General features: G+C 29.7%; 1 protein-coding gene and 1 long non-coding RNA gene across 2 annotated transcripts; both read left to right on the plus strand.

The window, feature by feature from the left end:
- Nucleotides 1–1,740: 1,740 nt before the first annotated feature.
- Nucleotides 1,741–5,588, plus strand: LOC108454525 (uncharacterized). The gene is made up of 8 exons (XM_017753014.2): nt 1,741–1,961; nt 2,602–2,811; nt 2,901–3,038; nt 3,171–3,249; nt 3,951–4,019; nt 4,162–4,237; nt 5,190–5,246; nt 5,342–5,588. Exons 2-8 carry the CDS (start codon nt 2,608–2,610, stop codon nt 5,430–5,432), a joined length of 714 nt encoding a protein of 237 aa, XP_017608503.1. The 5' UTR covers nt 1,741–1,961; nt 2,602–2,607; the 3' UTR covers nt 5,433–5,588.
- Nucleotides 5,589–15,177: 9,589 nt separating this feature from the next.
- On the plus strand, nt 15,178–16,002 carry LOC128280593 (uncharacterized). Its single transcript, XR_008270688.1, has 2 exons — nt 15,178–15,312; nt 15,761–16,002. It is a non-coding gene; the product is annotated as an uncharacterized LOC128280593 (long non-coding RNA).
- The last annotated feature ends 3,248 nt before the right edge of the window (nt 16,003–19,250 follow it).

Genomic DNA, 19,250 nt, shown 5'->3' on the forward strand with positions numbered 1-19,250 from the left:
CCAAAATCGGGTTGTTACAATATATGCTTTTTTTGACACAATGCTCAGAACTATCCATAATTCCTCCCAACCCATAAAAGGATAATGCACTTTAGCGCACTTGAACTCACATCCTCCTATATTGGCAACAATACACATGCCAATCAAGCTATAACTCAATTGATAATTAATTGATTATTTTTTAAAAAATTAAATAATATATAAATATTATAAGTGATAAGTTAAAATAACATAACTGAAAAATAATATATATACACAGTCAGTTTTCTCTATAACAACCACCCACTATAATAACATTTTACTATAACAACCGAGTTTCTAGAAGAACTGATTTCTTATATTTTATTTTAACCCTCTATTAACAGTTTTTTAACTTATAACAACAATATCCATAGTTATGATGTACATTCTTTATTAAATTATTTTTCTATAATTTTAAAATTTAAGTGAAATTATAGCTATTTCATATAAACAACCTTATAATAAAAATGATCTTAATTAAAATAGTTAATTTTCACATGAAAAATTCTATTAATCATATTTTATTAAATGAAAATAATCTTCAATAAGAGATATTAAAGATATAAATTCAATAAACTATTAAGTTCCCTAATTAAAATTCCTACTATGAATTGAGCATCATAAACTTATAAATTGATTACTTGAATTTAATAACTCGTGATAAATTAATTAATTTAATTTGATAACTCATATTGATTAATTGTACTTGTTAGATTTATGAACTTTATAATTAATCATGTGAAACAATGTAAAATAAAATATTCATAAAAACAATAATATAAATGCCTAATATCGCCTTTTAATTTTGTTGATTTGATTCTCACTTTATTTCTTTTTTTTAACATAATTCTCAATTTTTTTATTTGATAGAAATTCACGATATAAATTCTATTGTAGGCTTACAACAATTATCTCTATATATAAGCGTATAACATCTACCACTCTATAACAGGCAAAATCTTAACAAGCAGATGAGACAAATTCTTTATAATAATTTTTTTTATTTTCTTCCATAAAAATTTATGCAAAATTTCAAAATTTATTTAACCCATTTAAATTCTACTTAAGATTTTAAATTTTATTTATTTAATTTTTTAAAAATAATAAATACCATCAATTAAGTAAGTTATTCACGTCAATTTTAAGTCTTAGACCTTATAATATATATTATCTAATTTTATAAAGGAAATTATATTAGGGTTGAAATTTATATAAAAGCTTGACATTTTCTTTCTTTAGAGAATATTCTCTTTAAGCACTCAAATCGATTCGTAAATAAAATACATATATTTTTGTTCAATTTTGGGTTCACATAAAATAAAATAAAATAAAATTTAGACATTTATTTTAATTTATAATCTAACTTTAGAACTCAGTTTTCCTTAAAATACAATTTGTTTTATCATTATATCCAAAATTTATTGTAATAAAAAACAAAAACTGGCAAATCATGCACCCTGGCGCAAGTTAGCAAAGTTAATATAGTTAGACGGTCGGGTCATCGGTCTGGTTCAATAACTTGTTTAAAAAATAAAAAAATTTGAGTAAAAATATAAATTTAAAAAATTTTATATAAAAATTTTAACACTAGTGAATTGATTTAAACTTAAGTTTTAATATTTTTATTTGAGTTGAATTTAGATAAAATTTTAACTTAATTTTAAAGTTGAGATAAACCCAAACCAATTAAACCAACCTAAAATTTTATTAAGAGCCGACTCGGATTTATCCCGGATAATCCCTCAAGATAAATACAAGAGTCTGCAAAGAATAGCATGACTCGTCATCATCTTCGAGTCGGCGCATGTTAGCACATGAACCGGAAATTTTTCGTATTGCCCAAAGAATTGTGATTATCGTCAGCAATCGTTGATCGATCTGGTTTTCCCCGTCTCCAATTTCATCGAATCCCTTCGCTCCTTCTCGCAAATCAATAATCGGTAAGCTCTCTTCAGCTTAGTTTCAAATCCAATGACTCCGATCTTTTTTTTATTATTTTTCTTAATGTTTCTGATATGATGATATACATCTGTTTATCTTTTCGATTTTGTTTAGGTTGATTATTTATTATCTTACAATAATTTTATTTTTTATAATGAAAATACGGAAAAATTTCTTTGATTGTTGAAAGCTAGAATCCGAAAAGTTTTGGAGAATTGTAGATTTAATTACTGTTGGATGATATAAATAAGTTATTAGTTGAATTCTTTTTATACATCTAATCTGATCATAATTTTAATTTACTGAATTTTATCTGCAAATCCAAGACTGACCATTTGTAAAAAAGTGAGAAATAGAGATAGAGGTAAAAAGACCTCTCTTGTCCTTTTCAATTTCAAAATTGAGCAAATTTGTTATTATATCAATCAAAACCATGTACAATTGATGGAAAACATTGGTGTGATTAATTATACTTAGTTGCTCACTTTCAAAATTGACGGATTAAATTGCTTTGATTTCGTTGGGATGGACTAATTTGCTCAATTTCGAAATTGAGAGGAGTGGAGAGGTCTTTTTTACCTAGAGATAGAGCTATGGCATAACAAAATAAATTATCTTAATTGCATTTTTTTCTCCTAGAGCAATATGTATGTGGAGAAGAGATCGAGAAACATAGCAAATAAAAGCGAAATGAGAAAAACTCCTTCACTGGTGGACCTTTGTGTTAGAACAGTGATAGATAATGTAAGGTACCTTGGAGATGTTGGTGAGACAGATTCACATCTTCTTGAACGTATTCTACCGCATTGTACAGTTGATCAATTATTGCATGTGGAAACGAGTACAAAGGTGAGTTGACTTGCATTGTTTATGCCGCAATTAGATGTTTTTCCTTCAATTTCTATATATATTTAATTGGGACTGATTAATTGATGTAGGGAAGGGATCTTAGTTCAGTAACTGATAAACTATGGAAGAATTTCTATGAGCTGCAGTTTGGCCGCGAGAGTATGAAAATAGTAATTGAGAGGATGAAGCTAAAGAAAGTATCGTTTAGATGGAGACAGTTGTATGAGGTAATCTTTTAACTTACTTAATAGCTAGGCTGTTGGTGAAATGCGTAGGAACCAGCAATATGCCTTTAATTAAATATCAGCACTGTTATAATACCAACTTCCCCACTAAAGTTCAATGATTTGTTGTATTAGGCAAAATTGAAGGATGTTCAGGAGGCCGAGAACAAAGCAATTGACCGGCTTAAACAATTATACAAGAAAGAAGATGCTCGTATGCTCCTTGTTCTTTGATTATTTCTTCTTCTTCTTTTTTTTTGAACATTAATCTCATTATAGGTTCTTATCATATCTACTCTTTTTGATACAATACTAGAACTAACCATAGCCCCTCCCCAACCGCTTCAACGCACTTAAACCCGCGTCATCCTGCACTGGCAACAATGCCGATGCCAATCGAGCTAAGACTCAATCGGCTTGTTTTTTGAATTCTTAATAACAATATAACCCATTGTTTTGACAAGTAGCTTGATCTTGTTACATGTGTGCTTCTATCTCTTAGACTCTTGTATTACTGGTTTGATATGCATTTAGTGGTCATAACTTGTGCAATAGTCCCCAAGCTTTGCAAAAAAATAAAGGCAACTTTCTTCAGAAAGTGCTGAAAATTGGAACTATTTCTTGAATACTGTTCACAAGAACCTGTATTGGCCCAAACTTGCACTGAGACATGGCTTTAATTGTTTGCCTACATACTTAAAGTAATAGTGAGAAGTGGCCTTTAATTGATGAATAAGATCATGGATTTAAAACAAAGATGTGTGGAGCATTTAAAAGAACCTTTCATGTCAATACATTAATAGAATGAGTTTGTTGCAAGCAAGATCTTGCTATGTGTGTATCTGTGTGTTCCAACTTCTAACACACTCTGCTTTTTGGTTGTCAGAATTCTTACCTTGATTTCAATTTGATTAGGAAAACAAAGTCGGCAGGTTCAGCTTTGCACAAAGGTTCCACCTTCAAGCAAAAGAAGCTTTTTTGCTGGTAACATTCTTTGTTCCTCTAATGCTTGTTTGATCTAATTTATTGGTTTACTATTGGAAAATATGCGAATTTGATCTTTGTGGCTGTTAATAAAAAGGGTCTTGTGTGATCTGTTGGTTTTATTTGTAAAAATGTTATCTAGGAAGTGGACCTGGTTACAATATGTCCAATGTCAAGAGCAACATTTTGAAGAAAGCGAAGATAGATCTTATGAAGAGGTAATCTTCTTCTTCTTCCTCTATTAAAAACTGTGAAGAAAAGGAAAAAGAGCACTGCAAATTTGTTGAATATTAGGAAAAGCATGCTAGCTCCTCCAAAAACTGGTAAAAGTAAGAACCCTTAGTTTACAAGGGCATGTTGCGTAGCCTCTTAGAATTTGAGTGGCAATAATACCGTAGCAGCTAAAATAGGAGTTGGAATCCATTAAAATGCCTTGAATTTATTATTTATCATTGCGATAGTGTCATTCTTGAAGTTTTTCCTAATTTTTTCTCCCTCAGACTGTTACCTTTTCCAGTTTATAGGTGAGTGCCTTATAAATAAGGTATAGCTTTTGAGACAACTGAATGCAGTCTACAATTTCTTATTGTAGAATTCAAATTTTAAAGTCGATATGCTTGGTTGCTTTAAAGGAAATTTGCTAGTAAAGGAATCGAATTGCATTTTACCCCTATATTTAAAAAATAGATAAATTAATCCTTGAACATTAGATCAAAGAGCAAACCAGTCTTTCTATTAAAAATTTCAGTCATTTCTATTGTTAAAAATTGATCATTGTACATAACATGAGGTACACGTGGCACTGTTTGGTTATATTGTCTGTCACATCAATTTTTAACAATACAAATTAATGCAATTTTTAATAGAAATGACTAATTTGTTCTTTGATTTACAATATTGGAATTAATTTGCCCATTTTTTAGTAGAAGAGGCAAAATGCAATTTGACTTCAAGTAGAGTCTCCATGGTACTTTTACCGAAATTTGCTCTATTGTAGTTAAAAAACCATGTAAATACTGACAATCAGTCCTAAGATTATGAACTTGTATAATGGCCTAAGTTTATAAGAAAATGGCTCTACACCTACAATAAAATTGGCATCAAGACTCCACTTCATCCAGGTGGATATTTGAAGGAATTGATTGTTTATTTTCTTCTATCTTTAAACAGCCAGGAAGTGAAAAATCTCGCAGCCATGAAGAAAAAAGCAGTTCAAAGTCATCATAGGTAATATCTTTAGGTGTATATTATTCAATTTTACATCGAACAGCCATTGATTGATATGAATTGATTGCTCATCATATTGGCTTCTTGAAACGCAGTGGTACCACCATAACAAAGTCGAGTGGATTTTGCGGAAAGAATTCAGCTTCAACATCAAAGCATAGCAAACCATTAGAGAGGAGATTCTAGAAGAAGCAGTTTCTAAAAATTTAAGAACAAAGGCCCGAAAAAGGTTCTATTGCCTTCCTCCTCTTTTTTCATTGTAATATTTGGAAAGTAATAATGGATCAATCTGTAACTTTATAAAAATCTATTTTCATAATGCAATTGTTTTCAAGGTTTGCATTTCCATTGTCATAGCATTTACTTTTATGAAGCATCCTTTGCTACCCATTTCTCTGTTTCAATGATGAGTTCCTGCTTTTCAGAAGCACATGTAACACTATTAAAGGTGTTAGGATTGGTTATTTGCCTATGTTACTCACACACATCATTATTTATGTTACTTTGACACCTCACTTTTTGAAGCATCAATTTTTGAAACATATTCAGATAGGGTAAACTACATCTAAGGCCACTAGACTATTAATAAGTTTATGTTTTTAGTTGCATACCTTGGTCTACTACTGCTCGAATAGCATCCTCCGCTGCAGTTTGAGCAGCAAAAGGAGTCCCTTTCTTGTACCCTCAAATCCACAAGTGCCGGCGGAGGACCAAGAGATTACCCGACCTTGTACATTTGTAACCGTAACAATGGTATTGTTGAAACTTGCTTGAACATGAATAACTCCTTTTGGTATTCTTTGTGCAATTTTCCGTGCACTAGAAGATGGTCATTGAATTATTTAAAAGTTTTTATTTAAATCACTAGAATGTTAAAATCATTATTGTATGGCTTTCTCTATTCGTACCATTTTTACAAGCTTTCATTCATTTCTCTTTTACAATTCAGTTTTTTTCATGAAATAATTTTGAACATTATGAATTTACGAATTAAAATTCAAATAGCTTTCTTCTTCGATCTTCAATATTAATTGTCAGATGAGCTTGGGTTTAAGATATATTCTACTTATCAATGAGTATTGATCTACTATACTAATCGTCGAATTATTACTTTAACAGTCTAATGACTTAAATAATAATTTTTGAATAATTCAATATTCTAAAATGAAAATTTTCAAATAATTTCGTGCTTATTTTGAAATTTGTAAATTTAACTTACCCACGGATATAATCTTAATATATGAAAAAAAAAAATTAGACATATCTTTGTCAGACATGACTATATTCATCCGAGTAGCATAGCAATTTGCTGCTTTGGTAGAAAGATTTATTGAATGACCTGCAAAAATAAAAAGGCCTATTCCCTTACAGGGTTTAGCAATGTTAAAGTAGTTGGATTATGCACAAAACGTTGTTTTAGGGTAGCTTTGGATGGGTGGTGCGTTTATTGTTGTTAGTGTAAAAATAGTAGGGCGGTAAGATTAAATACTATAGTGTAAGATAAAAAGTAAGTTAAACGCACTGCATCGCACCGCACCCAATCGCCCATCCAAACCCACCTTAGTTCCATTCCTCTCCCGACTTTCAACCGCTAAACTTTTTTTTTACATTTTAAAATTTGAAATTTTAATAAAATAATCTAAAAAATTCATATGGGCTGGATTGGGCTTAGTTATTTTAATTTGGGCTGGGTTTGGATAAATTTTAGACTCATTTTTAGGTTAGGTTTTCGCCTAGAAAATAGGTCTAACATTTTGTTGAGGCTTGACCCATTCGGCCCATTATCACTTCTAGCATGGTGTCCTTAATTCAAATTTCATTATGGATATATATATATATATATATATTTTTTTTGATGTATAAAAATATAAAAAGACAAGAACACCCACAAAATCATATAACTTTGCAAATAAAATCATTTTTGATAATTACGTAATTGAGTTGAAACTTTGTTGATGGGTGATATCAACTCGGTAAAAAGTTTAATAAATAATCCGGATAACTAATATATTTATATAAGCTTTGCAAAGATCAAAATATGTTCATCTTTTAATCATTGTATTATTTTTAACAATATTATACGATTACTTAAATTATGATTTTAATTTTTTATTTATAAAATATTATTTATTTTAAGAGAAAATATTGGGTACATTGTAAGTAGAGTTTTTAGATTACAGAAGAATGGTCGGGGGATTGGCAAATATCCTATAGGTGTACAGCAAAATATTGTAAAAAAAAGACATGTTAATTTTTTAAGGTTGTTTGTGAAATAAAAAAAGTATACTACTAGTGTACTAAATGTTTACCCTTATTTTGAATCTTATTTACAACAAATATAATATATTATTTGTTTCTTTCTCTTTTATTCTAAAACAATAAACGCATGTATTCACATGCAACGTATGTGACAAGAAATCTAGAACATTAAAAGAAATTAGTAAACTTCCAGTCTTACAAGCAATGATTCATTACTTGGATGTTTATTCCCATCCAAATAATCTAAAACTTATGATATATTTGGTTCGTTAGAATAGAATAAAGATGTAATGAAATGTTATCATGTAATAGTGAAATGTTGTTCATTCCATAATATTATTTTACATATTTTTTCCCTACAACCCAATCAAATTATTGTTACACTTATTCCATTCAATTAAATTAAAAGCAATATTTTATTTAGGCTAAATGTTCAAATAAGGGCCTAATGTTTTGGATCTTGTGCAAGTGCTTATATGGGCAGTTGTAGTGCACACATCAAATATTTCAAATGTCAATTTAGTTATATGGTTATAGGTTATCAATTCTGATATTCAAATGTTCTGATATAACAAAATAAATTCTAATTTCTCTTAATTAAATTTGGAAAAAATTAACTTGATCGCATCTAAATTTACTTTCAAGTGTTGCCAACTCAAAAACAATTTTTTTGAATAACTTGTTCATTTTACAAAAGTTTTTGAGTGCCCCAAGTCTTTTAAAATTGTTTCTAAGCCTAAAAATTGCCCTTTTTCCAACAATATCTCAAGACATAGGACCATGTGTCTCGAGACATGAAACTTCAAATGTAAACTTTGCTTCAAGAAAGAAAAGTCTCAAACAATTCTTGAAACAACCAATCATGTCTCAAGACATAGGCCTGCTTGTCTCGAGAAATAAAACATCGAAGCTAAAGTTTTGCTTCAGGGGTGAAATGTCTTGAGACAATATCCTCTAACTCTCAAGACATGTCCATGATGTCTCGAGACATTAGTCTTGTTGCCTCGAGACACTTTGCTCCAGCGGTCATACTTTTGTCTCGATGTCTCAAGACTTAGACATATAAATTGCATTAAATGCGAGAATTTAATGCTCTCAATGACTCTAAACGGTTAGAAACTCCTTTCAATGACTCTAAACATCCAAAAATAAATGAGAGGATATAAATATGATCTAAGGACGCTTAAATGAAGATAAGAAACAAGCTTACAATGATTAAGAACAAAAATCCAAACATTTCACCTTGTTATTATTATTTTCATTTATAATCACCTGTCGATTCAATTCCCATTCATTCTTTTAAGTGTTATTTTGTAGTTGTGAAAACTTAATCATTTTATATTTACCTTCTACATGTGATTATTTATTTTCAATTGTACTTCTCAAATTCATGAGAGGTTAAGCAAAATTTTTATTAAGGTTAAGCAAAATTAGCTTTAAAATTATAATCAAACTTAGGATTTTTGAGACAAGAACTTAATCGAATAGACCTTATAAGTTTTGGGCTTAAATTTGAATTTCATAATTAAAACGGGATTGAATTTAAATTAACTTTAAATTTATTTTTGAAGTAATTTTAAGTTTAATTTTAATTAAATTCTAGAAAAATCTGGCATGATGAGCTTTGATATCCACATGTGGTTTTTGGAGAAATTTTTTATAAATAAAATCATTTTTATGTTGTAAATAATGGTTTTATTTTTAAATAATTTTGGAGTAAAAACTATTTTATGTTTGGTTTTAAATAAATGTTTTATTAAAACTCATTTTATTTGAATTGGTCCCAATTAGGTTAAGCCTGAATCTATTTGCTTAAGCTTCAAATCGAGTCAAGTTTAAGTACAATTGTTTTGAGGCTCAAAAGGCACACATCTTTATGAGATGTCAAGTTAGGGTTTGAAAATCTTAAGGATGTAATTGTCGTACATTGGGAATAAAGAGTCAAAGAGCGTTAAATGGTGTAATTGCCATCCATTATATTATTTATTTTTATTTTATTCTCGAAATATTAATAAAAATACTAAAAAAACAAAAAAAAAACAACACAAAATGGAAATACAAAAAATCCAAAAAATCAGGAAAAATGAAATCTTTGAAGATACTTTTAGATCAAGAACATGAACACAACATTTTTTTGCGTTTGTGATACAACACTAGAAATGCACAGTAGACGAAAAAGAGAAAATGAGAGACAAAGAGAAAAGAGAAAAAGAAAATTGAATTTTGGCTGGGTTGTTACTTGAGAAACAAAGTCTTTTCCAATTGTTTTTAAAAGCCAATCAGAAATAGTAGTTACAATGGACTACCTGATTGTTACCAATGGTTGTTACTCAGCTAAGTGATACGCACCGTATCACTAACCTTTAACTCCCAACAAAAATGTCTCATTTCATTTTTCTTTTAAACTCATTGTTTCACTAATTCCCTAAAACTCTCCATTTTACTAACTCATTACTAATTGATTATTAAGTAAATTTTAGTTTATGTAACAATTCTCCTTCCCTTCCAACATCTTGTCCTCAAGGATGAGAAGATAGAAGTTTCTTCCGCAACTCTAGCAAGTTCTTCCAGGTAGCATCTTCTGGAAAGGCGTTTATCCATTTGAATAAGACTTTAATGACTACCATGTTTCTTTTTTTCATCATTCGCCAATTGAGAATCCGAGCTAGCTTATTGACCATGGCATCATTCATACCGATAATAAGTAGGTCAGATTGCACCATCGAGTTGCCCACATGTTTCTTAAGTTGGCTAACATGGAAAATGGTGTGAATACATGATCTCAAAGGTGAGGTTAACCTCTAGGGCACCTTCCCTACTTTAGTTTCCACAGAAAAAGAACCAAAAAACTTGGAAGCAAGCTTTTGGTTCCAAGTTTTCCTCATAGTATGTTGTCTATAGGGATGAATCTTGAGGTACACCATGTCTTCCACCTTAAAGTGCCTGTCACTACGTTTCTTATCAACCAAATGCTTCATTTGATCTTTGGCTTTTTGAAGATGAAATTTAAGAAATTGTTTGGCTGCTTCTCCATGTTGAAGGCTCATGTCCACAAAAGCTGTAATGGACATTTTAGCCAAATAGGGAATATAGAGAGGAAGAGTTTGCCTATAGAGGGCCTCATACTGGGTAGTTCCAATTGTTGAATAGTAAGAAGTGTTATACCACCATTCAGCCAATGGCAACCATAAAGCCCAAGCTCTAGCTTTTCCCCTGACATTCATCACAAGTAGCGCTCCAAACATCAATTCAGCACCTCTATCTAACCATATGTCTCAAGGTGATAGGTTGTAGAGAGCTTTAACCAAGTTCTCAATCTCTTAAAAAGTCTATGGCAGAAGGTTAACATAAAAATCTTATCCCTATCGGAGACAATTGATTCTGGTGTTCCATACAACTTGTAAATATGATTAAGGCACTCCTAAGCAACTATTATTGCTGTAAAAAAAGTGCGAGAGGGCCACAAAGTGGCCATATTTGGTCAATTTGTTCACAACCACCAAAATAGTGTCATTCCCTTTTAAAGTTAGTAGACCTTCTACAAAATCCATGCTGACCTCAACCCAAGCTTGATTAGGAATTGGTAAAGGCTAAAGTAGACCAGGTTTAGCAGTATGACCATATTTACGCATCTGACAGGTCACACAGTCTCTTACCCATTGGTTAACATAATTAATTCAACAATTAATTTAATTCATGTGACAACTAAATACAATACCAAATGTATTTGGATTTTGTTGGTTTCAACTATAGTGTGTGACTTTATAGGCTCTTGTAATGTTGGTAGTAATACTATAACGTTTAAAACATTACAAGTAATGAGTGACATCTTAGTCAAGCAATGAGTGACATTTTAGCAATGTATCATTGCCACCCAAGTTAGAAGAAGTCGTGATTCAACATAATCTTTCTATGATAATATTTTCATGTATTATATCATATTATCTTTAATATCTAGATTGGACACAAGTCATGGAATAGTCACACTTGTATAGTCTAATATCATATTTATTGATGTTCTGAGCATACTACAATAAACAAATAAGTGTGATATCTCATATCAACTTGTTCGAATATGGCCATGCATTTCTAGCCTCACTCCATCAATAGGCCAAAGATATTACTCCCATTATGTAGGAGAGATAAATCCTATCTTGATTAACCATATCCCACTACATGGATCATGGTGTATCCAACATTAGTTTTTATAGTAAAACCTGTTACGGTAGACGTTTTGACTGTATCAAAATATACAACTCAAATTGTTGGAATAATAATAATATCAAGTCTGAGGATCATATACATAGTTAACATTATGAATAATATTGTGACTATTACATAATAATCCAAGAAACATATTCATAGCAGTTCAATCCAATATGTTGTTCTCTAACACATACTCATGTATTGATTTTGACATCCCTATGTTAATGACAACTATTTGTTATCAATCAACTACACATTAGTCTCAATTCATTATTGTTATCCAAGCCCACAATAATACTTGACTAATGACCTTTTAAGAATAATAATATTTTCTTAGGACTTTATTACAATTCAATTTATATATACAAAAAACGAAACTAAAATAATAATGGCAATGTTTTATGTTAATAAATAAGGTAAAACAAGTATGTGATTACAATAATCTCATGATTGGTTTTTGGGTATACTCTAACAGAGCATACATTAGACTCCCTACTCTTAAGACGTAAGGAATCTTATGCATTTCCTTAATCTCAAAATCATGCTTGGGGTATAAGTCGAAATTTAACTTATTATTGACAAGTAGTATGTCATTAACATACAAAACCAAATATAGAACCTTACTTCCATTGAACATATGGTATATACAATTATCAACCAAATTTATCTCTAAACCGAATAAGATAATCATTTGGTAAAATTTGTAATATTATTGACAAGAAGTCTACTTAAGCCCATAGATAGAGTTATTTAATTTGCAAATCATTAACTTTGTATTATTAGAGACAATGTTTTTTAATTGCACCATATAAATGTATGATCAATGTTACCATTAAGAAACCATTAACTTAACATTCATATGATGCAGCTTAAGGTCAAAATATTCCACTAAAGTCATTATAATCATTTCTTTAATGGAACTTTTTAATGACATTCGTTCTTGAGGTTGTTGATTTTGCTCTTCGGGAACAATCACATCATCTTGAATAGGGAGTTATTCAACATTGCCTTGTTGAGGTTTTGGATTTACTTCTTAATCAATGATAGGTATGAGAACTTGAACATCGTCAAAAGTAATAACAAGAACTGAGTTATAATCCAATTCCTCCTCAAAAGCAATGTCTCTAACATTAATTCTCCCTCCAAACTCAACATCCTGAAAAAAATATTGTAGTTCCCGTCTCAAAAATATTTCCAATTGTGGGATCATAAAACTCATAGCCCCTAGATCGATGAAAATAACTAATAAAGTAGTTGTTCACTAGTTTAGAGTCTAATTTTTTTTATGTGGCCTACAAGGCGTTGCCTCAACTAGACATCCCAAAATGTGAAAATGCTTTAGACTAAGATTTCAACCTGTCTAAAGCTTGTAAGGTGTTTTTGCAACTACTTTAGTGGGTATTCTATTTAGAATGTAAGTTGTTGTCTTTAAAGGTACTAACCAAATAAGCACTTTTATAAGTTGTTGTCTTTAGAGGCACTAACAAAATGAGTACTTTTAGACTATAATGTTTCAAACCTTTCTTCCTCTTGCACACATTGAGAAATGAGTTCATTTGATAGTTGTAACTAATTTTAAACCGGTTAAACTATGCAAGAAATGATACTGAAACCATAAGAATAAACAATTCCTCAAAAAAATCGATCTTAAGTGTCTTAAGTCTTGAAACAACATGGAACATCTTCATAATGTATTCTCTCATGTTTCTTTGACCCTTATACTTCATAGACATCAAAGAAGTCAAAGTAATGTCATTTCAACCTTATCATTTTTGGCAAAACGTTTCTTAATTTCGTCAAGGAAACCTTGGTCTGAGTAATCTCTTCAGATTATGTTCCCCTAAAGGCTTCTGGAATGTTGCGCTCAATGATTATTAGATTCATGCGATTTGAACGATCCTACCTCTCAAAATCTCTTTTAGCTTCAGGGTTGCTTTCCGTAGTGAAAGGTGCTGGTTGTTTTTCCTTTAGTGTGAGATCTATGTCTATACAACTAAACATTATAAGTAAGTGCCTTTTCTATTCCTTGAAATTAGTCCCATTAAGCATGGGTATAGAATTTATATTAGTAGATATAGTGGTAGCAGAAGATGAACTAGCTAAATATAGAACATAATAGATAAAAACAAGTTTACATGAATATTCACAAGTAAATAATAAATTAAAAATAGTGGTTAATCCCATCTCAAGATACCAAACACAACATTAATATCAAGTCTTTGGATAGTAATATTAACAGTAAGTGATAATCTTATTGTAGCAATCAAACATTGATAATAAATTATGTCAAACAATGAATCGATCTTTGGGCTAACTTATTACTCCCATAAAGTACCTTATAATTGTCACACATTTATCACTATGTCGTTAAAATTCTATCAAATATTAATTTACCTTTGGGTCAATTAATAAATGCATGAATCACAAAAACATATAATTATCTTATAATTTTAGATAAACTAATCTACGCAAAAGAGATCACTTTGGTGACATTTTGTTTCAACTAATGTATTTAAAATATTAAACATCCTTAATTAAAACCCAAAGCCAAAATCTGAATTTATTTGTTTCAGAATATTTCTCTTAATTTCATCTTTCAACCAAATTAAAAGATAATAGTATATATGTAATGACCAAAAATTCACGGGCACCGAAAAAGTGAGTTATAGGGCCTCCGTCTTAGTGAAATAAGTTCGAAAATAATTATTAAAAATATTTATGAGCCTAGTGGTGTGTCTAATTAGGATTTAATTAGGTGAAATTATCTTAATTTAGAATAATTAGCAAAAAGAACTAAATTGAAAAAGGGGTAAAAGTTTAATTCTAAAGCAATAGAAAATAAAAAGGATTAAAATGGCAATTAAGCCATTGACTACAAATGAGGCGACATATTGGTGAAATAAAATCAAAGATTTTTTAGGTTTTATATATTATAATAATTATTATTTATGGTTTTATATTAAATTATTATAATTATTAATTAACATTATGGTTTTATATTAGATTATTATTATTAGCATTATTATTAAATAAATTAAATAGTAGATAATTGTATGGTAATAAAATATATATGTGTAAAAATTATATTGGTACATTTGTAATTTAAATACTAAATTACTTATAATTTAAGTAAAAAGATATTTGTTAATTAAATAATTAATTTATTAATTTATGAAATTTTGTTTGACAAATAAATTGAATAATGACAATTGTAAAAAAATATTGGTACAATTGTAATAAATAGATACATGTACACTTGTAATAAAATAATTAAGTTACTTTATATTAAAGTAAAAGATATTTATTAATTAAATAATTAAATTATTAAATAATTGTATGAAAAAATAAAAAATAAATGTTGACAAATGTATGGTATTGATGGTGTACACTTGTGAGTATATAATTAAATGCTTAATAGATATTTAAAATAAATATATTATAATATATGTTAGTTAAAAAATAAAGTAAATAAAAGAATAAAAGAATGAAATAAAAAGAAACAAAAAGAATAAGAAACAGAGAGCATTCGGAAAACAGGGGAAGAAAAGGGAAAGAAAAAAAAAGGGGAAAATTTGGAATTTTGAAGCTTCAAACTTGTTTGGTAAGCTAAATTTAGTCCTTTTTTCTTAAATTTGATGTTTTAGAAGTCTTAAAACAAGGTTTTGATGAAATTAATTTGATAGTTTGAAAGTTTAAAAGCTTTTAAACAAAGTTCATGTTGAAGAAAAAGAAGAATTAGGGATTTAATTGAATGAATTTTAAGTTAGATATTGAAAAAACGATTAAATTGTAAAAGAAGCTATAAGTTTTGTGTTTTAGGAAATTAAATTGAAATAAATTTTAAATTAGGGTTTTATAATGAACATTAGATTGTTAGGTGAACATGGAAGGAAATTGAGTAGAAATGAAGTATAAATTAAGTTAAACAAATAAAAGATTAATTAGGATTAAATGAGAATTAGGGAATAAATTGAATAAAAATTCAATTAATTATTAAATTAATGCTGTAATTAATAATGTAAATTGTTATTTTTTATTTTTTTTCATAGCTAACGAGGAAACCGAGGCATCGGCATCCAAAGGAAAAGAAAAGATCGTTGAGGAGTAAACTCGTGTTTCGGGTTTGTATTACTATAACTCAAACTATTTATTAAATGTATATTGAATTTATAGTTATGGAATAATTAAGATAAAGTAAGTATTATATTTAAATTTAAATATAAGTATGTGTGACAATTAATTTGTATATGAATTAAGATAATAGATATTTGAATTGATTGAGTATTGAAAATTTTTGTGTAAATGAAATTGAAATTAGAAAAAGTAAAATAATACCCTATTAACTTGTCGGACTAGATTTGATACAAATGGCATGCCATTGGATTTGTGATGTGATGAGGAGATTGTAGTTCGGCCGAGAAGATGTTTCTGTTATTATATACTTCGGTTTATCCGAAGAGGCACTTAATGCCTTACTGGTGTGTTATGGAGGATTTATAATATTCTGGGTGTGTTTGGGTTGGACATCCTGGTGTGTTTGGGTGGAATCCGTGTATCTGTCAGAGTCCGAGCCTTGTTAATAGGGTAAATAATTGAAATGAAATTTTGAAAATAAGATTATTTGTTTTGGCACTATTGAAAAGTATGAGAAAGAATGTATGAACTAAAATATCAATTGAGTTGGTATGAGAAAAATGAATTATGAATTTAAGATTTATGAAGTAAAATAATTATATATAAAATTAGTTTAAATAATTATAAAATTTATGGTTGATATTTGTAATTTATTAATGTTAAATAGTCTTGATTTATAGTAATACCACTGAGTATGAAATACTCAGCGTACGGTTATTTCCGTGCGCATGTTATTAGAGTTTCGGATTCGATCTAGCATCCAAAATAAACCCGACTCCAACAAAAAGATTTTGGTGATGTATTTCTTCCTTTGGTTAAGTGGCATGTACTAGGTAGTTGCATATAAATTATATGTATACATTAAGTTAAAAATTATGTTAATGATATGAATATTAGTTATATGAATGTGAAACATTGGTGTTGGTTGTTTTGGTTTGAATTTGCAGGGGGTTTTAGGTAAAAATAAGCAGAAATGCTGCCGAAATTTTTATAAAAAAAAATTTCCGAAACACTCGAACAAGTCCCGTTTTACTTTTAATACATGTTTGAACTTCGAGAGTCCAATATAGGGACTTAATTATTATATTATACTATGAAAGTTATATTAATTGTAAATTATTCGTAAATTGTCTGATATGTCTGGTAATGCCTCATAACCTCGTTCCGGCGACGATTTGGGGTTAGGGGGTGTTACAATATATATGTATATATATTTATCCCAAAATATCATACATTGATGTTGGCAAATATAATAATAGTTAAATAAATAAATAAAACAACTTCATATAAGACTTCAAATTTAAACCAAAATAATTAGAATAAAGGCAAACCCCATCTCAAGATATTTGATACTCCATCAATATTTCATCTTTGGACAAAATATTAACTTGTAAGTGATATTTTAGTGTAGTAATCAAACAATGGCAATAAAAACATGTTGAGCAATAAATCTTTCTTTGGGTCGATTTATTACTCACATGTAAAATCGAATAGTCGACACATGTTTATTACTATAGTTGCACATGTAATTTTGTTAAATATTAACCTTCCTTCAGGCCAATCAATATTAACGTAGCTTAAGTTACATGCACACAACTTTTTATATTTTAAAACAAAATAATTTCAATAACAGAGGTCACTTTGAAAACTTATTATTTCAATTAAGTTTTTAAAATATATATAAACATACTAATATTTAAATTTAAAATGTTCATAATAATAACTCAAAATAAGATTGTCTCATTGTTGAATGAGAAAATTGTTTCCAAGACTAGTTACTCCCAACATGGCGTTGTTATCAAAGGTAGTCATTCTGAACATAGTGTTGCTCCCAAGATTAGTTATTTCCAACATGATGTTACTCCCAAAGGTAGTTATTCCCAAACATGCTTTTGCAAAGAACGATATTTCCCTAAACTATTATTGTTAAAAACCTCTGTAACAAAAAATAAACATCTACAATTACTAAAAGGTTTAGAGATATGATGAAGAGTTGGATTTAGAGTGTTTTTAGGGGAAAAAAACATAAAAAGTTGAAAATGTAGTTGTGCTTTTGCAAAATGTCTTCCTCAACCCTTTGTCACATCTCATTTTTTTTCTATTATTTGTAATATAGTGAAACTGCCATCTTTTATGCCTTAAATTATTTGCACAAAAATGAACACAAAGAAGTGTTGTGGCTTAGTCGAATGAAGCTCATTAACTACCCTAGAAATTCCTAGTTTGAACCCCCCATGTTCTCATTTTTTTAATTAGATTTTTGCATACAATTGGTATGTGCATTCAAGCCTTGCTGTCCACCCTTTTGTTGCCATATGTGGAGGATTCTTTTCCTCCTTTAGCAAGTCAAACTTGCCTTATGTTGTGAGACACATCCTCTTTTTCATTCCTTGTTTCACTCCCTTGCCAAAATCTCCTCTCTTGCCATAAGTTTCTGATATAATGAACCTGGTTATGGTTGACCAAGCTACACACACCCACTATGTCGTCCACCACCCTTATTTGCGCCCTAATCTCCATTTTTTCATTTTCTTCATCTTTTTTATCTCTCAAATTAACATAGAACCACCACCTCCACCTCTTTCTAACTTTTGTTCTCCAACCACCCCAACTGAGCCTTCCGCCATCATCAAAGACCTCCTAACCACTATAGATGCCACATTTTTTCACTCCTTCTCCCTTCCACCGTAATGAGCTATCATAACTGCCACAGCAAACCACCACGGGTCTCCTTCTCCTCTACCTATTTTCTCTTTTCTCCTTTCTTCCAATTGTAGTGACCGAAACCTCCTCCTTTTAATATTTTCTCACACTGTCGAACCGCCGCTCCTCCATAGCTGAACTACTGCCGAGCTGTGGCCAGTGACCAAATTTTTTCCTTTTTGCTTCCTCTTTCTTTTGCCGATTGCTTAGTGACTAAAACTCATATTTTTCTTTCACTTATTTGATTATTTATTTCTAGATCACTTAAACATTGATCCCATTCCATTCTCGATCCTTTGATCTTCTTGTATTAAATTTAGTTTAAGTAAGGTTGTTCGATTCGTAAAATTCATCATTTTAGTAATACCATGGTTTGGCTGAATGGTTTAGGGTGATAATATCATCAAGTTATTTTATTATTGGTTTAACATAAATACTAATGTGATTTTGTATCAGCTTGAAGGACCAAATGGCGCTGATCAAAGAGATCCTTAGTGTGATAACGAAGACAATTAATCTAAGTCTCGATTTAAGAATAAGTGATGGTGAGAACTATTTCGAATGATTAAAACTTTTAAGTGTTAAAAAATCAAATCTGATAGATCTAACTAAAATACATGTTTGATGTGATAGATTCATCTACCGGCTTAGGTCCAAGTGAAATCTCCTCTAATAGGATTGTGCAATTGGATCTACAGTTTA

The sequence above is a fragment of the Gossypium arboreum genome, chromosome 9 (genome assembly GCF_025698485.1).
Source record: "Gossypium arboreum isolate Shixiya-1 chromosome 9, ASM2569848v2, whole genome shotgun sequence".
NCBI lineage: Eukaryota > Viridiplantae > Streptophyta > Magnoliopsida > Malvales > Malvaceae > Gossypium > Gossypium arboreum.